This window comes from Hippoglossus hippoglossus, chromosome 6, assembly GCF_009819705.1.
Source record: "Hippoglossus hippoglossus isolate fHipHip1 chromosome 6, fHipHip1.pri, whole genome shotgun sequence".
NCBI classification, from domain to species: Eukaryota; Metazoa; Chordata; class Actinopteri; order Pleuronectiformes; family Pleuronectidae; genus Hippoglossus; species Hippoglossus hippoglossus.
This window is the reverse complement of record NC_047156.1, coordinates 14,979,365-14,998,278: the sequence shown is the minus strand read 5'-3', so window position 1 is coordinate 14,998,278 and position 18,914 is coordinate 14,979,365. Positions and strand designations below refer to the sequence as shown.

The window sequence follows — 18,914 nt, the reverse complement described above, 5'->3', positions numbered from 1 at the left end:
CAAGCTGCGCAACAAGCCACTGGATATTAAGGTAACAAGGAGCAGACATGACTGCAAGCCTCTCGCTGCAGCGCCGTTTGTTGGAGGATGGGGATTCAATATCATTCAGTATCTGACGGCAAATGAAAGACATATATAGGTTTTTGAAGGAGCAGGTAATCTGCAGGTTATTAACTAGATTTGCACCCTCCTCCTCAAAGGTAATGAACAATGTTTAAAAGGAGTGCGGTAAGTAAGGGCAATGTAGGAGTAACTAAGAGAGTGATAGCACAGATATCCAGATAAGGTCTAAGCAGGTGTTTAAGGGGGTGGCTGTCGCACCCCCAGCTCCCTCCTTTCTAAACCATTCAGGGCGGCTCTCAGCTCCTGGTTTCACTGTCATCGCAGGCGAGCGCAGCCACGCTCCTCTTACCCCTCTCCTGCAGTGGTTAGGGTTGCAAGCACAGTAAAAGCGAAGCAGTGATGATTTAATTATGATACTGGTTCATTCAGTCACACAGGTTAGGTTTCCAGATAAGGGTGATCTGATATGAGCTAGGGTTGGTTTAGGTTTACACAAGCACATGTTGGATTCCAAGCTGATAACATTTAATCTAGCAGGGCCGACTGGCCAGAGGGTGTGGGGTCTCTGGGGGAAAGGTCCCATTCGGGGGTCCAGCTCAGCTCCGTGGAGCCAGGCCGGTCGCTCGGCTCTCTGAGGCCTAGTTTATTCATGATAGATAACATCCATTGTCTTGCTACCTGCACCGGCTCAGCTCCTGCCCGGCAAAGTGAGTGACGCTCCTCACTCTGGGGGATTCACTTACTCACAAAACTGCTTCACAGGTTCCTGACTGACTGTTTTGATTAATGACCAAACTCTGCACCTGAGTGGTAACTATCATAATTGCTATTCAACTCAAATTTGTCAGCTACAGTGCAACTTCACCTTACTTAACTTCATCATCTTCATAAAGCAATGTAGCCAACCAGTGTGTGGCTGCCTGGCTTTGGTCTGTCAGGGTTAATCCCTCACTGTCCACTCACGACTCCAGGGTCGTCTCTTCACTTTTAGTTTGACCAATTACTCTTCTTTTAACCTATAATCAATACCTGTGAAGCAAAAAAATTTGATTTCTTAATTAAAACTAGATGGAGATATCAATCTGGAGCCATTATGCACCAGGCCTTATGGTGTCTGGCATTTAGTTGTGATTACACCAGAGCCTGTATACTCATTAGTCATTAGACTGCTGTCATCTCAACATGTTTTTCTGGCCTCATTAACACTGCCTTCAGATTGCAACATGACTGCTACCTATAATCTTAAACTTGGAGGAGTGGTTAATTTTCCCATTAGCATTTATAAAAGGGGTTATATTTGGGGATGGAGACGAGTCAGTCCACCACTTTGGTCCAGAAAACCACCGATGGATGGTTGTCATTACCCATGTTCAGACATTCATAGTCCCCATTGATGAATCCTATTGGTAAACTTGCCATCATATGGTCAAAAGTTGTGTGTAATAATTTGGACAAATAACTGGAATAACATTCCTATTACTCACAGGTGTAATTTGTGTTTAGTGCTTCCGCTGCCCCATCTCTGATCTCTACCGTGCAGGCACGCCAGATGCCAGTGTTTGTATCCAGGATATTTTGGCTTCATTTCTGGATAGTGGGAGGAAGTGGAAACATCTTTGTATCCATCTACTTGTTGATCAGTTCCAGAGTTTTGTATTCTGTTATCTAGATACATTTCCTTTCAGATCAACACAACTGTCAGTTTTACAAGTAATCTAGTACCACTCACATTATCAAATAGGATTGTACAAAATACAAAACTAGTGGTCAGGTGGTTTGCGTGAACAATGCAGCCCTGGCCTACTCTTGTCGGCTTCAAATGAATGGGAGGGCTTTATTTCTATACTCAAGCACTATTGTCGGTATGAACACATCTTTACTCTTGTTTCTGTGCGGCTATCGGGAAATGTGCAAATAGCAAAGCCACATGAAACCGAGCTGCAGTCAGCCTGACCCTTGAAATGGTGTCCCAGTCACCTGCATCTTATTTACATCCATGTCTGGGCCACAGTGAATGCTTGGACATCAACTATTCATGGAGCTTTCTAAAGCGCCCATCAGATGACAGTCATGACCCTCAGTGAGAACAGGGAGCTCTGTTACAAATACTGACACTCCAGCACCACTGGACCAAGACCAAAATCCTACTCTAATTTGAACTTTAGTGCTTTACGTGACCACTGTTCTTTTTTTCCCTTCTTTTTGTGAAGTCCTGAGGAACACTTTGCAATGCTGGGTTATGAATAAATAAAAACCGGACTTGTCTTTACTCAAGAGGGACCTCATCTGCTTAGCATCTAAAGACCTTACACACTTTTCGGCTCGACACCCCCCCCCCCCCCCCCCCCCCCCCCAAAAGCTGTTTTCTCAAACTAACCTGTGACTGAGGAAACACAAAACATACTTCAAGAGCTTGACACAGGTGCCAGACTGGAAAATTATTTTTAAGTAGCGGTGTTGTTCCTGGATGATTGAATTTACGTTAACACGGATAAAATGTTCAATTGAAAATAGCTCGTAGGAGAAAGCAAACATATTTCTTTCATCATCCAAGGTGCAGTCTGCAATAGCACATATTCTCTTGCACGCACTGGAACTCCCTGAGCTGTTTTTTGGTTGTTGTTTTAATTAAAAAGACAGATGGGTGAGTAAAAAAACAAGGGTGTAATTGTGTGTATTCAAACAGTTCTCTTTCTGAGTGTAAGTGCACACGATCCTGGCTGACAGATACACAGAGTAAAGGCCAACAGACCACCTGGCAGAATTATTTTCTGGAAAAGCAATCTAATGTAATATCCCCCATGACCTGCTGCACACAAATAAACCAGGCGTGGCGGTCAGCCTGGTTGGGTTTTTACAGGAGTCACTGCATGTACATGAGCTGGAGCACAAAACAAATTATAAAAGTAGGTAAATGGCCACAAGGCCTCACAAGCTATACTGAACACAGCAAAACAGAGGAAACATCCCACACAGCATCCATTCTGTGGAGGCTGCTGGAAGCTAAATGATATCGCCGGCGTTAATAATCAATTCTGTGGGATTAGTTAAAAGTGGAGGACAAAACACTAACAAATCAGGTGGCTTCTTCTGAAACGGCGCCATAAAGACATAGAGCAGCAGAGCATATAGATTTTCCACAGGGCTCAATTGTGTGAGAAGTTGTTGGGCTTGCATTATTGACTTTCTCAGTATGGTGGAACTGTGGTAGTTAGGTGCCTTTCCTCAACTCTAATTATGGTGTCATAAACAGGAGAGACCATTAATGAAACCCACTCATGGCTTTAAAACCGCAGATAGGATTTGGAGAGGAAAGAGGCGGGCGGGGGGGGGGGGGGGGGGGGGGGGGTGGGGGGGGGGCGCGCTTAGAGAGGTCTTAGAGTAGTCATGGTATCAATCACAGCAAACTACTCCTCTGTTGAGTAACAAGCATGAGAGCTGGTCAATAAGTCAGCCAAAGAGCCAACAGATTGTAATAGAGACACAGCGGAGGATGGGAGACGGAGGTATTTGACCTGAGACTGCCTGTCATGTTCACAGGGCGGCGGTCGTGCATCATCGGGGAGAAAAAGTCACTCCGCCATGTGCTTGTCCGCAAAAATCAATATCACACAATATCACTGCATTTGATGTATTTCCCATCTTTGTTAGAAAAACACTCCTCAGAATAATCTGATTTTAATTGTCTTTTAGCGGCTGGAGCGCTGACCCACAACCTTTGCCCGTGCTGTAAATCAACTTTCACAGAAATGAGATGAAACTAACTAACAAATTTGCAAAGGTCAAGCTGAATGATGAAACGCCAAGGCTGCATTGTCCCACCTCTAAACATCGGGGCGGGTCACCTCAAGTTCAGCTGCTGTGAGAGGCGGGAGATCAATATAACATTTGCTGTACAATAAAACCATAATACCAGGGAGCAGAAGCTGATGGACAAATCTAATGACAAATTTGTTTGGCTGGAATTGTTTCATCTGATTTTGATAAAAGCTGTCAGAGGAGAATTGTGAAAACGAGGTCCCCACACTGGAATTATTGGACATGAAGAATTCTCTGAAATGGCCCAGAGATGGTGCACATTGGATTTCTTTGAGAGTTACTGGTGTCAACAAAAGACTAGTAGTTCCTGTGGGTTTTCAGTTTCTGCTGGTTTATAGGAAAAGACTGATCACTCTCTTGGCCATTGACAATTATTGCAATCTACTTTTTCTTAAATGAAAGAAGATAATACAGTTTACAATGAAATAGTCATTTTGGACCATTTTCATATTTGCATAACAAGAATTTTCTGTCAGTAGCTGTGACTGAAGTGTAAACAATTAAAAAGCGACAAAGCTCATTCTCAAGTGAGGAAGACGAGGAGATCAAAAAATGCTGTGACCTGTCTCTACATCCTGCCATCACGGCTGTTAGTCAAGTGAAGTCACTTTTGTTTATATAGACCAATACCACAAATCACTAATTTGTTCTCAGAGACTTTACAATCTGTACAGTGAAGAGCAACAGAAGCCGCCCCTGTTCCAGGACACACACACACAAGCAATAGATGTTGCATTCAAGAATGAACCATATTTGCTAAATCATAGTATGGACAGGTGACAAAGAAGAGATCTGACAAAAGGGCTGTATTAAGCATTAGAGCAAATGTAAAACTGTCTTTTTCCGCAGCTGTTGAAACAGAAGCAACATATTTTGCTGCTGACTATAAAAGACTGATCATAGGTGCTCATGTCTTGGCTGCTCTGTACCTGGTGTACAAACTTAGTATCTAACCATTTGCAATAGCACATGTAATATCATGATGTCTGTATAACTCACAGTTATCAGTTTGGACCTGCAGCCACACAATGGCACAAACTTCAAAAACTTAAAATCCAAAGTGTCTAAACGCATGCTTCATTATATGCTGTAGAAATGAACTGCATTGCTGTCAAAAATTAAAATAATAATATTCCACATAAAATATTAAGACTCCTACAGTTCCGATTAAGGCATTTCTCCTCATGTTTTAGGGTTTGAGTAGCTCCTGCAGTGATGTCGTGACACGCGGCAGGTCTACGGTACGAGGGCCTGTGTAAAGCCATTTTGATTTTCTCGAGTGAGTGGCTATAAAATATAATTACAACATGTTTTACTATTAACTTCAAGACCGAGTCACAACAGCCAAAGCAATTTCATGCTGCCTGTAAAAACAGTATCCAACAAGAGGGAAAGGCAGAGTCATGGTTGAGTGGCGGGAGCGAAGGGTTGATAGCCCTCCGTGGGCTAACCATAGACGCACTGTGTACCTTAACTAGACAAATCTATTTCAGACACATATTAGATAAATATTTATATACCATAAACTGTATCAATAAATCCCTTGGGGAGGGGAAGCTATTCCACAGCGTGTCAATAACTGATTCCAGCAGCAGATAATCATTTTTCTCTCAATGGCGGAGCTTGATATGACGTCGATACCTGCTGTCAGTGTTCATTTTGTCTGCAGCCGTTAGAGAGAGCGTCACTGAGAGGATATGGCACCCTTCTACTCAGCTCCATTGATTGGGAGGCAGTCTGTTAGTGGGGGGAGAAGAGCTGGCTGTCATGTCTTATGTCTTATGTTGTGTGCTGTGTTAAGCTGGAGGGAGACGATGGGTCGTGTGGAGGGTCTACGGCTCCATTTGACCGCGGTGTTGCAGAGGACACAGGGGAGTCGGGTCTTTTAATTGTCTCATTGAGACCCGGCTGCATACAAGGAGCCGTGATGCACAGGAGCAGGAGCACAGAGCGGGGGTCCATGGGTCTGAAATGGCAATTGCACAACGGCGCGCTGATACGATGAACATATACAATCAGTCAGGATAAAGATCTCACCCTTGGCGGCGTGAAAGGGGGAAGTGAGGAGAGCTCAGGAAAAATCAATACGGAACCGCTCATTTTGGAGGGACATGTGTGTCACAGTCAATAGGAGTTAATAGGCTGGGTTGTTCAGCGAAGACAGGCGGCTTGGGAGAGCAGCCCACTCTGACAGCTTAATACATACTGAATGGCAAGCTGGTTGCATGTAACAGTCACTATGGACACATCAAGTGTGGAATGGAAGCTGATGGGCGCAGGCAAGAGTTAATTATAGAATAGAGCTGAAGGTCTTACACACAGAAGTACAGAATTACCCATCCAGTAATCAGAACAGACACATGCAGCTGACCCACAGCACACACACACACAAACACACATATCTATTCCCTGTTATTAACCATGACTGTAATATACACTGTGTGCCATTCGGACTGATGTATTATAACAGGTATTGAGTCATTTTTGAAGTATCTTTAATGATTTCACAAAGGTTTTCCAATGTCTTTGTACTTAAAAAGCAAATGCAATTAAATATTCAAGTTCAAAAGAAAACAACTGAACGCATTTTTACTGAGAAAACATCACTCAACTAGTTGTCATTATATTAAGGAACTCAACAATATTTTTCCGATTTCGGTTTTTATTTGCAATTGATATAATTATATTAAATTATTGATTTATTACTTTTCTATTTTTACGATCCCCTTTGCTGCTGTAACATGGCAAATTTCCCCACAGCGCGACTAATAAATAATTATCTGTATCTGTTATCCTTTGGTAATGTTTTATGAATTGGATAATTTGCAGATCTGCCATTCATCATGGTTTTCAAATTGCAAAGTATTGTACTTCACTTACCTAATCACTATAATTAATCTGTATTTTGAAGCATTTTGCAGACATCACGCTCCACTGTGGTTGTGATGCAAATGAGTTTTACATTGTGTCCTTTATGATCCTGTTGAACACCTCTATTCTGGAAATATGTAAATATATTACCTATAACAATGGAGAAATGTGATATTAGTGATAACAGTAAAAAGTTCGACTATCTCATCCGAATCTCTATTATGACATTGAAGACAGTTTGCCATTTAACCAAATAGCTTCTTCATGTCTAAGCTGTTTTTTAGTGTCTGGGTGACTAAGACTTCACCGTGTTTCAGTTCCCACTCGTGTGGATAAAGCCAACAGATAACTGCCTGTACTAACATGTGCTCACCTGAGGGCTTCTCCACAGCGTCATGTGTGCATCTCTTCCCTGCTCTAATTAATCAGCGTTGTACCACCGGGCTCGTCACAGGTTAATTGGCTCGGAGGACGGGAGGAAGCTGTAGGAAAAAAACAAACAGGAACACATTTCCCACAGTTTAGAAACAAATGTTGCTTTCTGTTGAACAAGATCCAGATCAGCCAAACACGGGGAAATGGCTAATAATAGCTTAATTAATTGGGGTCTGCAGGTCACACTGTTTGGTTCCATAAAGAAGGATTCTCCACTTAATTAGTGCCCATTAAGACCTAATTTGGATTAGTATCATCTCTTAATTCTATCCAGCTAATTATCAATTAATTACAATTTCAGTATACAGCAGTTCAAATCATACATTTTTATTTCACAAATGACAGCAAAGCTGCAAGTCATGGTTTTATTCAGAGAAACCTCCAGAAGCTAATCTGTTCTGTTGAGCTCTTTGTAAATAAACCGTATCAAAAGAGTCGTCACGTGAACACACAGGGTTTGGAAGTAGAAAGAGGAAAGAGGAAATATCAAATTCAGTTTTACTCCTGTAGCAATGGTTAGGACACAGGGAAGGAGAGGTGAAGCAGTCATACTGCACCGAGGAAGAGTGAGAGGAGAAGTAAAAGGGTCTTGGCTCCAATTGACATTTCAATAAGTGGAACAGAGCATTAGCAATCCATTCCCAACTTTTCTGAAACAATTATTGAGATGGTACCTCCAGGCGATGTATGTTCCTGGTCCCCGGAGTCCTGCTGGCTGAAACAGTAATTGACTAAATTGTAGAACACATCAGGGCCATTTACAAATTTGCCAAAAATGAATCGTTTAAAATGAAATGAGGGTGACTCTCAAATTAGCAAGGAGTATGATTGAGATGTGGCTCTGGGAATTAAGAAACATGATTTAGAGTTGTGCAGAGGAGCATCTGTGAATAGTCCAGTGTTACTCACCAGCCTGCTCTGACTCGTATTTAAATATCACTGTGGTTTAACAGATGTTCACTAAAACACAGCGACTCATATTTAAATGTTTGACTATTCATATTTAAATGTTTCAACGTGGGATGGATAGAGTAGATAGATAGAGAGAGATAGATAGAGAGATAGAGAGATAGACAGAGATAGATAGAGTTATCCCCTCACTTTATTTTAGTTCTGTCTCTACTGATTCCTTGTAATATATATATATATATATATAAAAATATAAATATGTGTATATAAATAAATAAATAAACAAACTCACAAACTTCTGCTTTGTTATTCATATGTTTCATATATATGTCATTGTTTGTCGAGCTGCTACCAAAGTGTAATATCGTCTCATTCTCACAACACGAAATGCATGATTGACTAGACATTAAAGTGAAAAACAAAGCAAAGCAAATAACAAAAAACCACTGAGCTGTAACACTAAGCCCAAAAAAAAAACACTGAAGGAAAGTAACATTTAACCACACAGTACAGTGTATTGTAAAAATAACTGACTTCAAGCTCCAGTGGAGTCATTTGAGCCCATGAAACAGTTCCTTAGCTAAAAATAATAATTTTTCAGAGAGCAACGTGATAAATCATATGGCACAGATCCCATTGGTTTAAACATATTGTGCTGCAAGGTGTTTGGGAAAGTGATCTTAGCTACATTTTACAAGGTGTACTCATTTCTGAAAAACAACAGCAAATTACTGTGAGTGTTAAGGGCCTGACAGTTTTGATTGATTGTTGTGCAGACACTGTGTTGATTGTTGCCTGTTGTGCCGTTCCTGTGGCTCCCAGCAGCCACTGCTTTCATCTCACCCGGGCTAAACTCTCCCAACCAGTGATGAGTAATTACTAAGTTCATTAGCCACGCCAGTGGCCTGGAGATTTATTAAAACAAGATTTGCCATCAACGCTCTCTGCTGCTTTAGAACATCTTAACTGACTACATTTGGCATAGGTGGGCAATTATTAGCTTCTCTGTTCAAATGACTTCACAGGTGAAACAGCCAAAATAAACTATTTGGGAAAATGGGTCGACAGTAAACGTTTAATTGAAAACCATTATAAGACAGTGTCAGAGGGTCTGGATGATCACAAATATCCCCAGCTTTCCAGGGAAAATGAGTGATAACACTGTTTACTTGGTTTTATTTAGTCTTGTGACATAAAGGATGGTTCAAAGATATCGGATTAGCAAGTAAACTTCTGTAAAAACTCTTTGAAACCTGTTTACCTAACTAATTACCTCCACCAAGGAGGTTGTTTTTACCTCTGTCCGTTTGTTGTTTAGTTGGTTTAAATGTTAGTTAGTTTGTTTTTAAGCAAGATTACACCAAAACAACTGATGAGGGAGCGGATCCAGGAACTGTTTTATAACTTTCTTTAAAAATAGTTAGATAATAATTCATGGATCATGTTTAGGGAACTGATATGTACGAGTGTGTGAAATTTGGTGCAGCCTTATTGAATTTAAAGGGACTGTTGGGCCTTGGCGGAGGTATACGTGCTCCATTCTAGTTTCATTAATTATTCCCTGTAAAACATTAGGTGTTAATCAAATGTTCTGCTCAGGATCTGATTCAAACATGAAACATGTCTAAAAGACATGTCATCATAATGGTAATTCATCCCTGGTTGTAATGGGGAAATTACTTACTTAACCTGAACCAAAAAATTATGTGACGGCAGAATATTTGTTTTGCAATAAACAACTTTCACTTATTAGGATGGAGAAGGGGTCCAACATTAGCTTCACCTTTTTCCAATCCATGTTAAAAAAAAAAAAAAAAACTTAATTATTACCAAACACTAGAAGGACTGAAAAGCAAATAACATCTCAGATTAAATGACACAAACCTTCTTTTAACAAGAAGCCTTGTACACAACTGGTCTGAAGTGAAAGAGCCACAAGCTATCTTAGTGCAATGTCCAGGTAATTTTTCTTTAATAGGAAAATTGTTACTTATTGATCTGCACTTTGTGAAGCCTTCCAGCACTGCTCCAATCACCACAGCTGTCAAACCACGGAAAAGGACTCTGCTCCTTTGCGATTTGATGGCACACTGATTCCCATTACTGGCACATTTCCAGCGTTAATTACCTTCAACATAACATCATGTCCCTCATAAGAGTCTCGTACAGGCTACCAGTGTCCCACCACAGGACAGCGGGGGGGGCTACAGTGGTATGGCAAGTGTAGAGATATCATGCTTTGCCCGTCTAGAGCTCGTGTTGAATCTGTGCACCACTGAGTCCGGCCATTAGGCAGCATGATGGGCTTTTCTTTTCCAGACCATTTCCCATGGCCAAAATAGCATAAAAACACCATCTTGGTTCAATAGCAAAGACTTCAACTGAATAATCACAAGGGTGAAACTGTAACTATTACAGAGGCACCTCTGGGATAACCATACATAACAGGGGTGTCAAAAACACTGTAGGTTTTCTGGAGGGCAAAGTGTTTAAAGTGTATGCTGTTGGCTCTTGCTCTAACATCTGCTTTTAATTACTCAATTAGCGCAATCATTTAGTCTCCTTGACGTTCATCCAAATGGCAAATCATAGCCGGAAGTTGTTCGGTTTAAACAGAGCGTTAAGAAGATTCATGAAAAATGCATACACAATAATGTATATGGATACTTAACTAATTGAACCAATTAAAGGGAGGGAAGTGGTTGGAGCGAGAACAGCGCCGGCGGTGCCCTCCGGGAAGAAGCTCTGACACCTCTGATCTACAGCCTCCCCGCTCCCTATTCACAGGCCCGGGCCTGAGGTCATATTTCAGCAGACAAAAGGTTTTTGACTTCAGTCAAACAGCAACAATGAAACCAAAAATGTAAAAGCCATGCAGATTGAAGGCAGTAAAAAGCACAAGATTAACCATTATGGTGCAAAGTAATAACACATCCAGATTCCTTTAAGAAGACTTGCAGGGTGTTTTGAACACTGAATTTGTCCTCAAATATAGTAGGAAAATAGGATTTCAAAATAAAATACTGTCTTCACCGCAAGGGGAACCAATACCAAACCAGAGTCCAAAACTATGACATGCGCATGGAAGTATAAACCTATCTTTATTTGCACAGTCAGAACTTTTGTTTGTACTTTACGTCACAAAAACATCTCATCTCAGATGAGAATATTTATTTTATATTTCAGCACAGAGACATACCAGCAGATCAAGATCAGGGTTAAATGAATATCTGCTTGGTTTAAGACGAGCTGGCTTACCTCCTCCCAAAGTTAAACCGATGCAATCCCCCCACCACAAAAAAGAATGATTGTACCCCTGCGGTGGTGATTTCCTGCATGCTATGGATGCATAAATAAACATAGGCATAAATACACAGAGGACACTGACTGGGACTAGCTGGCCAAGTGGGGCAGCTGTTATTAAAAGGGCTATTTATCACTGTCACCCCTCTCAGGTTCCATCCCTCTCTGGCCTCCAGCGATGTCAGTAGGCCGCACAGGAACAATGTGGCTCATCCAACCAAACCTACCCCCTCCACCATATATACACAAACACACACACACACGTGCTCCTGGTCACACCTACATGGACACAAAGTAAATACGTGCAGCTTTACCAGCTTGCATATGCATATCGCAGGCAGAAACTGGAATCAACCTCTCTTTTGATGACTCGGCTGAAGCAAACAAACAAAAAAACAAGAACCTCGCGTTTTTTTCGATTTCTGTCAAATATCTACAACACAGCTACACTGCACACACCGTTCATTTTCCGCTCGGTTACTTTATTGATTGTGGCCACAATTATCCACTTTTCTGAAACACTGCATTAAGTGAATTCCCCCTTTGTTGGACAATAAGTACAGAGGGTTGGCTAAGTCATGCTATTCCTCAGCCTGAGGGGACAGACTACTTCTCCTGCACCCTCATCATCATTAGCAAGCCCAGATAAAAACACACCTCAATTAGTCCGGCTTTGCTAGGGGAGGCATGTCAAGTAAGGCAGACGCTTCCAACTGACCTACGCCATAACTTCACCTACTGCTGCTAATGCTGTGTCCGAACTGAGAGCCAAAGTTTACCTGACTGAACGGTTGCCCAATGGTTTCAGCATTAACAGAATAAAGAAGCCTTTAATCAAATGAAAGCCCTTAAAATTGTATCTCGTAGTAAAAGTTGAAAAGTCGAATAAAAGTCCCAAACGTTACACAGAACTTGGACTAGGACAATACACACAGCATACAGTCAGCACAGTTATACTCTAGCAACAAAGGTTTTCACTGAGTCAGTGGCTAAAATGCAGAATAATATTGTTACAGCTATAAAAAGGCCACAAAAAGCTTTAACTTCCCAAAGCCCATGGTGATGTCTTGAAATGTCTTGTTATGACCAAAAGTCCAAAACCAAAATGTTTTCACTAAACCAGCAGCAATGTCTCCAGTTGGAGGAGTCGGAACCTGAAGCGTCCCAACACCTTTTCACTACTTTGCTTGATAAATGACTAAAATTATCATTCAATTATTAAAATAGTTGCCAATTGGTTTTTGATTAACTAACTAATGAATCAACTAATCTTTTCAGTTCTCTATTATGTGATATATATGAGATCGCTTGGCTACATACTGAGCACCATCCCGCTTTTTCATCCACACCTTCCCTCCCTTTTCTTTCATCTAAGTACCAGCACTCTACACCACCTATAAACCTCTCTCACACAGCAATCCAGTCACGATTAATGAAGTGCTTACTTAACCAATTTAAGCCCTTAATTCCTATTAATTCAACATAATAGCCACCCTTTCTGCCAGAATTAACACTCCAGCAGAAACCCGCAAATCTCTGCAGGCCAGAAAGAGTCAAGCCAGCAGATTCCATATTCTTTGATAAATATGTAACAGTATGTATATCGCTGTGAAAATGCATAACCCTCGTGTAAGACCCCTATCAAGTCTGCTTTACACCTGTATTACATTTCCCCCTCAATCAGCAGCTTTTCTCAGACACCGGCCTCCCACGAGGAGCAGAAACCATTACATGGGACCGCAGCTCATTTGCAGAAAGATTGGAGATCACACTGCATCAGAAAGTATGTGAAGCATTTCTGAGAACAAAATTGATTTATTCCATTTCTGTGTTTGCATGCAGCATCAGTATCAGTGTATTTAATGTAAATCTCCAGTCTAGCATTGAGTTGCTGTGTGGGTAGCTGCACATTGTGCATGTAGGAAGCAGGGCAATCACAAGGGGCCTGGTCTGGTGCAAAATTAGGGTACATACAGTATTACTAATACATATGAGATATTTTGTCTTGAAGCAACTGATAAAACATATATGAACGTGCAATGAATTATATCTGTCAAACAAAACCAAGCAATATCAACCTTTTGTGATCCACCGATGCCGCTTGTTTGGGCTACAAACACATTAGGCTGTTCTTATCTTTGGAGAAAGAAAAAGGCATAAACAAATGAATAAATATTTCGGAGTATTTCAATTTTTGACTTAGGAAAAACAGATCAAGCAGAGCCTGTGGCAAGAGGAGCCCGACTGCATGCTGGTGGGGGGTAAAAGACAGCCTGGGGGTGTGTGGAGGGCGTCTGTTTTTTAATGAGCTGAAACTTTAAATACTGCATAATATATAATAAAAACGGATAGTTCATTTAACTCCGCGGATAAGTCGTGGAAAAACTATTAAAATCCACTACTCTCTTAATGTCAACAGAGTAAGCATTAAGTATGAATGAAGTGAACATGATACCACATCATCAACAAGAGAGAAAAACAAAGCAATAATCAACTTCAACTCCAGAAAAAAGGAGGTTTTGGCTGGAAGTTAAGTGCTCAGGCTTAAGGGCATCGACTAAACACAGAATAAGCAGTGACAATGATAAATTAAACGAAATAAATTTAGATCCACTCTACGGATACAAAATTAGCATTTTTATCATGTTTTTGCTGTGAAGTAAATCATAAAAGACCTCGATGAAAATTGTCCGAAAATTCTATTTGATAAAACTTTGTCCTGATGTCGGATGAGAGTGGTCATGAGGCAGAAAAGCCAGAGAAGATGACTGACAGATATTTTAGCCACCCACTGGCAGTAGCTTTGGCAACACTTATAGGCACAGCAGGCATATAACCCCCCTTTCCCCTACTGTCACACACACACACACAATGTCATAAAGATAAAGAAGTAAAGGGGGATGTAAAGAAAAGAATTATGGTGCTCCTTGTCATCCCTTGGGTGAAGAAATACACCATAATAGATTTTTAATGGCTTCAATACACTACCCCACTCCAAAAGATAAAAGGAAAGGTATTTCAAATGTAAGGTAAGGCAAGAGGTGAACGATTATCAACTACTGAAAATATATTTTAACTACAACAAAACTAAATATTTGATTACTTAAAATATCAAAGTCCTTTATTAACGCTTACAAAGCTGCTCAAAGTGTTCATATGCCTTCTGGTTGAAAAGTAATGAGCTGTATGTTTCGGTCGTCTCATTATAATTTTGAAAAAAAGAAATGCCACGTCGAAGGGAGCGTTGCGACACTGTCGGCTGACACTTGTGTATTAAGATGTAATTCCGTCGTGATCCTTAAAGTGATCTGAGTGATGGCTCCAGTACCCCTGCTGATCGTGGAGCAAGCACGGAGATGGAGCTGCTGGCCGATCCAGAGGCTTCATAATGATAACCTCACCAGCATTAGCTGCAGGGGTTGTTCACACAATAATTGTTTCTGCCAAGCTATATATCTATATGACAGAGGGAAAAAAAACATGGTGTGACTTGTCCTGCTAAATAATTGATTTAAGAATCAGCTGCATCACCTATTTCAAGGAAGTCAACATGGTGGGGACTGCTTTTTTATCTTTTAACACGGAAGAATCTGATGAGTTATTAGCTAATTAGAAGATAATTACAAGTCTGTGCAAGTTGATTAGCAATTTCTCTGCTAAACATTAACAATTTACAGCAACACTACACTCAATTCCAGCACTTGTTTTGCTTTACTTACCTAAATCCTAAACAGTACAAGTATTTAAAGATTTCACCTTGACAAAACTTATTACCAGCTCCAGCGTGCAATTAAACGTGCCAAACAGGCATTCATTCTTTGTTCATTACCATGTTAGATGTGTGCTGGGTAATTTAGACTTTTCAATACAGGGCTACAATTAAAAGGCATCAATCTCACACCAAATACCGATATATTTTGTTAATTTACAGAAGTCAATTTGCTGTCAGGATGCCCTGGAACTGCCCCGGCGGTGACAAGAGGTTCAATGTGTAATGCTTAGCCTCTGCTCGGGCCGATGGGGTGCCCTCCCCTGCAGTTTCACTTCTAGGACGAAGCCCTGAAAACAAATACAATGTGCTCACCTGCTGCACAGTTTAGATTTCACTGACTCCCATCACCCGGTAAAAGCCACACACTAAGCTGCAGTCCGCCGCAACCCCATGCAATTGTGGGTCTGGCTGTATACGGTGGTATCAATGCATCTCGTGGGTCAAAGGGTCAATGAGTAATTAAGACATGGTTGCCTGAGCATTCCCCATGCACACTGTCAGTCCTGCTGAAAGGTTGGAAATGAAAGGAGGGGGATTTAAGTGCAGCCTGATACTATGGATCAGATTTCCATAAGTGTGTCTAAATGTTCCTCGTTCAAGGCAATTAGCATGATTACGAGATAGTGTGGTGTCATCAGGCTGTTTAACGGGATTTCGCAGATGAATTCTGCATGAGGTTTCGAAATTTGGTGCTAATGGCAAAGGTTTGCATTGTTAGCAATAAAAACCTGGGGTTTTTCTGGAAGGTAACTGAAGAGATGTACAAATTACTGCACATTCAGGAGCCTTAAACAACTGTTGGATAAATGATTTGTTAATTAAAGGGCTAAGCCAATAAGCCTTCTCGTTAGGCCTACAAATGTACGCAGCCTCCGATTGAGGAAGGAAAATTTCACCTTTATTGATATTCTTTTATAACCTCCGTTGAGAATGTTATGGTTTCAGCCCTGTCCATGTTTTTTGTTTGATTGTCAGCAGGATTTATCAAAAAACTTCTGATCGGATTTCCAAGAAACTTGGTGGCGGGATGGGACATGCGCCAAGAGAGAACCCATTACATTTCCAAAATTTCACACGACTAACTCAGGGATCGTGATAAAAAACATCCAGTATATTAAGGAGACTGATATTTATGAGTTTGGGCATTTGTTGCAAATAAAAATCTAGATCCTATCCCCTTATGAAACCAATTTAAATGTGGTTTCATAAGGGGATAGGATTTTTTCAGGAGCTGCACGGTTATTAATATAATTTAAATGTAAATGCTTGTGCATAGGACGTCACCCGTGAAGATGCTGTACACCATCAGGAGCCAATAGGTGGATCCCATAACCTTTAAGAGCAGAGAAGGTCAAAAGGTGCATTGATTTACATGTAGAACAAGAAATTGTTCGCTTGGTTTCTTTGTTGCTGAAAACGAAGAGGCCAAGGCCAGAAAACTGAGGTCGCTGATAAACGCTATTAGTAGGAGATGCTGAGGGGTGAAGAAATCAATATGGCAGTTTGTCAACCTGCCTCTCGGAGGGAGCAGGACTCTGCGGCGGAGGTAAGTGTGCCCCGTCAGCAAAGCACATTACCAGAAATCAAAGGCCAGAGAGGGCCTGAAGGAAGGGATGTAGATGTCTCTATAGAAAGGCCACACTTTGGTAATTAAAACCTATTTTATCAGACCTGTCTTGTCACCGGTTTTTTCTCTAACACTATTGACTATCTGTTGCATGGAGAGTGATCACTAATTCACCTTTAAATAAATGAGCTGCAGTCATTTACATTCCTGTGTTTGTCACAGATACTAAAGCAAAGGGCATGGCAATTACAAATAAATAATGCAACTCGATATTCATTTCAAAGCGAGAACCATCTTATCATTTTTTTTTAGTTGATCTTGATCATTTTAAGTCCCCATTGTCGTCAAAATTCCCTGTGCTGCCATTTGGTACTTTAATATTTGTTGCACAAATTACTTACAACACAGTAAGTATTGTAAGTAATTTCTGTAATACAGAGTGTACACACCCACATTAACAGCAGGCAGTAAATGAAACGTGTAGGTCAGTAAAGACATTGTGTCCAACAGTCTAATTAGAATTCCTGAACTTTACATTAAATATTAATGTAAAGTAAATGCAGTCAGCTTTCTGAATCAACACTGCCCGTGTTATATGTCAGTGCAATAACATGCATAAGTGACTCCCTCCTTTACAACCTTAAATCTTTAATAATTAAAACACAACTGAACCTGTGCTCTCACACAATGAGAAGACTTGTGACAGCGGATGCCCGAAAACACCACCTGAGGAAATGCTGTAAATACAGCAACTAAATATATAACATATGATCTCACGATTAAAAAAAAAAAGTTCTCGGTTTAATATTGTGAGCCTTCGTCTTCTTTGTAGGCGAAATAGACTGTGACAGGTCCGACACTGGTCTGCACTGTTTCTGAAGCTCCCACTACCATCCAGCAGCCGATGCCATAGGCCAAACAAGGGATCCCTGCAAGAACAAGGTGCACAGTGAGTGTGGGAAGTCTGCAGTGTAGGAATATACTGAAATGAGTGACGAGGGGCAGCAGATGCATTCACTGACCCAGATTAATCACTTTCAGCGCGGTGAAAAACCTGTCCTCAAAGTCCAGGTTCTGTGCAGGTGCTTTGCTGCAGTGATACTTGATGAAGGGGAAGCAGCCTGTCCTCAGGATCTGGTAGTTGGACCCCTGCACTGGCCAGTTGAAGTTGGACAGACCGAACTGGTCGTTGTGGACCGAGCTGTACCGGACGCAGAACGAGGTCCACGGCGGGAGGCGGCGCTGCAGCAGGTGGCAGGTCAGCACCTCGGAGGCGCTCGGCCGCGGGCCCGTCCTGCAGAGCGAGCTGGGGAACAGGGCGAGCTTCAGAAAGAGGCGGTGCGCCGTCCTCAAGAAGTCCGTCATGACTCGTGCGGAAAGATGAGTCATTCACCACCTGCACCGCCTGTGAGCGACTCCCTGGGAAGCCATAGATTAAATGCACAGAAAACCTGAAGTCAGCTGATGCACAACACACGTCCTTGAGAGCAGAGGAGGAAGGAGCGTGCTGCTGCTCACCGGTCTGTTTACATGGGAAACAAGCGTGGGCTAATGTTAGCAAACAACACAGCCCGTGTTTGTGAGCTTGGCTAAAGCTAGCGACAACACCCCCGTGCACAGAGCTACCTGTCCGGACACACACACTATGAATCCTAACATGATTTAAACCAGCAGACAGTAGAACAGAGCTGCTCCTCTGCAGCACTGCATGAGCTGACCTGGTACTCCTTCCAAAGTCATCCGACTGGAAACGCAGCGCGGCGCCGCTGTTCCTGCTCAGCAGAAACAACAACTATCACCTACATGCATAAGGACCAGAGACTGTATAGAAATATGTACTCACCTGTTCAGAGACCGGATGTTCTCCATGTGCTCAGACTACTGTTTACTCCAGACCAGGCAATCCTATAATACACACAGATCAGCTGCCATCATTTAAATGTTTGAATAGCATGTTGCTGATTATTACATTTTGGGTTTTTTAATTTGCTGTCTGGAATTTCCTTTAGCTTTTACAATTGTTAAAAAATATGATAAACAACTTTATCAGAGACTAACATACATCGAGACAGACAATATTTAAATCTCTTAAAGAAAAAACTTCAATCGTGGCAGAAATGTGTGAACACCACAAGCACATCCTCCTCAAAGTGCAAACTAGATCCTCTGAGAGAC

The 18,914-nt window shown here is 41.5% G+C and overlaps 2 protein-coding genes across 6 annotated transcripts in view; both read right to left on the bottom strand.

Moving 5' to 3' along the window:
* The window catches only part of skor1b (SKI family transcriptional corepressor 1b), a 35,680-nt gene extending 26,255 nt beyond the window's left edge, over positions 1–9,425 (bottom strand). For 2 of the 3 annotated variants that reach the window (XM_034587675.1, XM_034587676.1), the window contains exons 1-2: positions 7,863–9,424; positions 7,127–7,235 (exon numbers count right to left, since the gene is read on the bottom strand). The gene's annotated coding sequence lies outside the window, so the exon portion shown is untranslated. Of the gene's footprint in view, positions 1–7,126; positions 7,236–7,862 lie in introns of all 3 variants that reach the window. The other variant, XM_034587677.1, reaches the window with a different exon arrangement.
* Positions 9,426–17,370: 7,945 nt separating this feature from the next.
* c6h15orf61 (chromosome 6 C15orf61 homolog) lies at positions 17,371–18,561 on the bottom strand. 3 transcript variants are annotated; one of them, XM_034587682.1, is made up of 3 exons: positions 18,457–18,561; positions 17,762–18,188; positions 17,371–17,668 (listed from the first exon to the last, which is right to left on the bottom strand). In XM_034587682.1, the coding sequence occupies exons 2-3, from the start codon at positions 18,126–18,128 to the stop codon at positions 17,541–17,543; spliced, it is 495 nt and encodes a 164-aa protein (XP_034443573.1). In that variant the 5' UTR covers positions 18,129–18,188; positions 18,457–18,561; the 3' UTR covers positions 17,371–17,540. The 3 variants fall into 3 exon arrangements, with proteins under 3 accessions (XP_034443573.1, XP_034443572.1, XP_034443574.1); XM_034587681.1 differs by having other exon boundaries at positions 18,365–18,471; XM_034587683.1 differs by having other exon boundaries at positions 17,762–18,194; positions 18,387–18,471.
* Between the last annotated feature and the right edge of the window lie 353 nt (positions 18,562–18,914).

Coding starts and splice junctions, on each gene's coding strand:
- c6h15orf61 (XM_034587682.1), bottom strand. CDS start 18,128: ATGACTCATCTTTCCGCACGAGTCATGACGGACTTCTTGAGGACGGCG. Junction 17,669..17,761: donor GCTGAAAGTGATTAATCTGG/GTCAGTGAATGC, acceptor TTGTTCTTGCAG/GGATCCCTTGTTTGGCCTAT.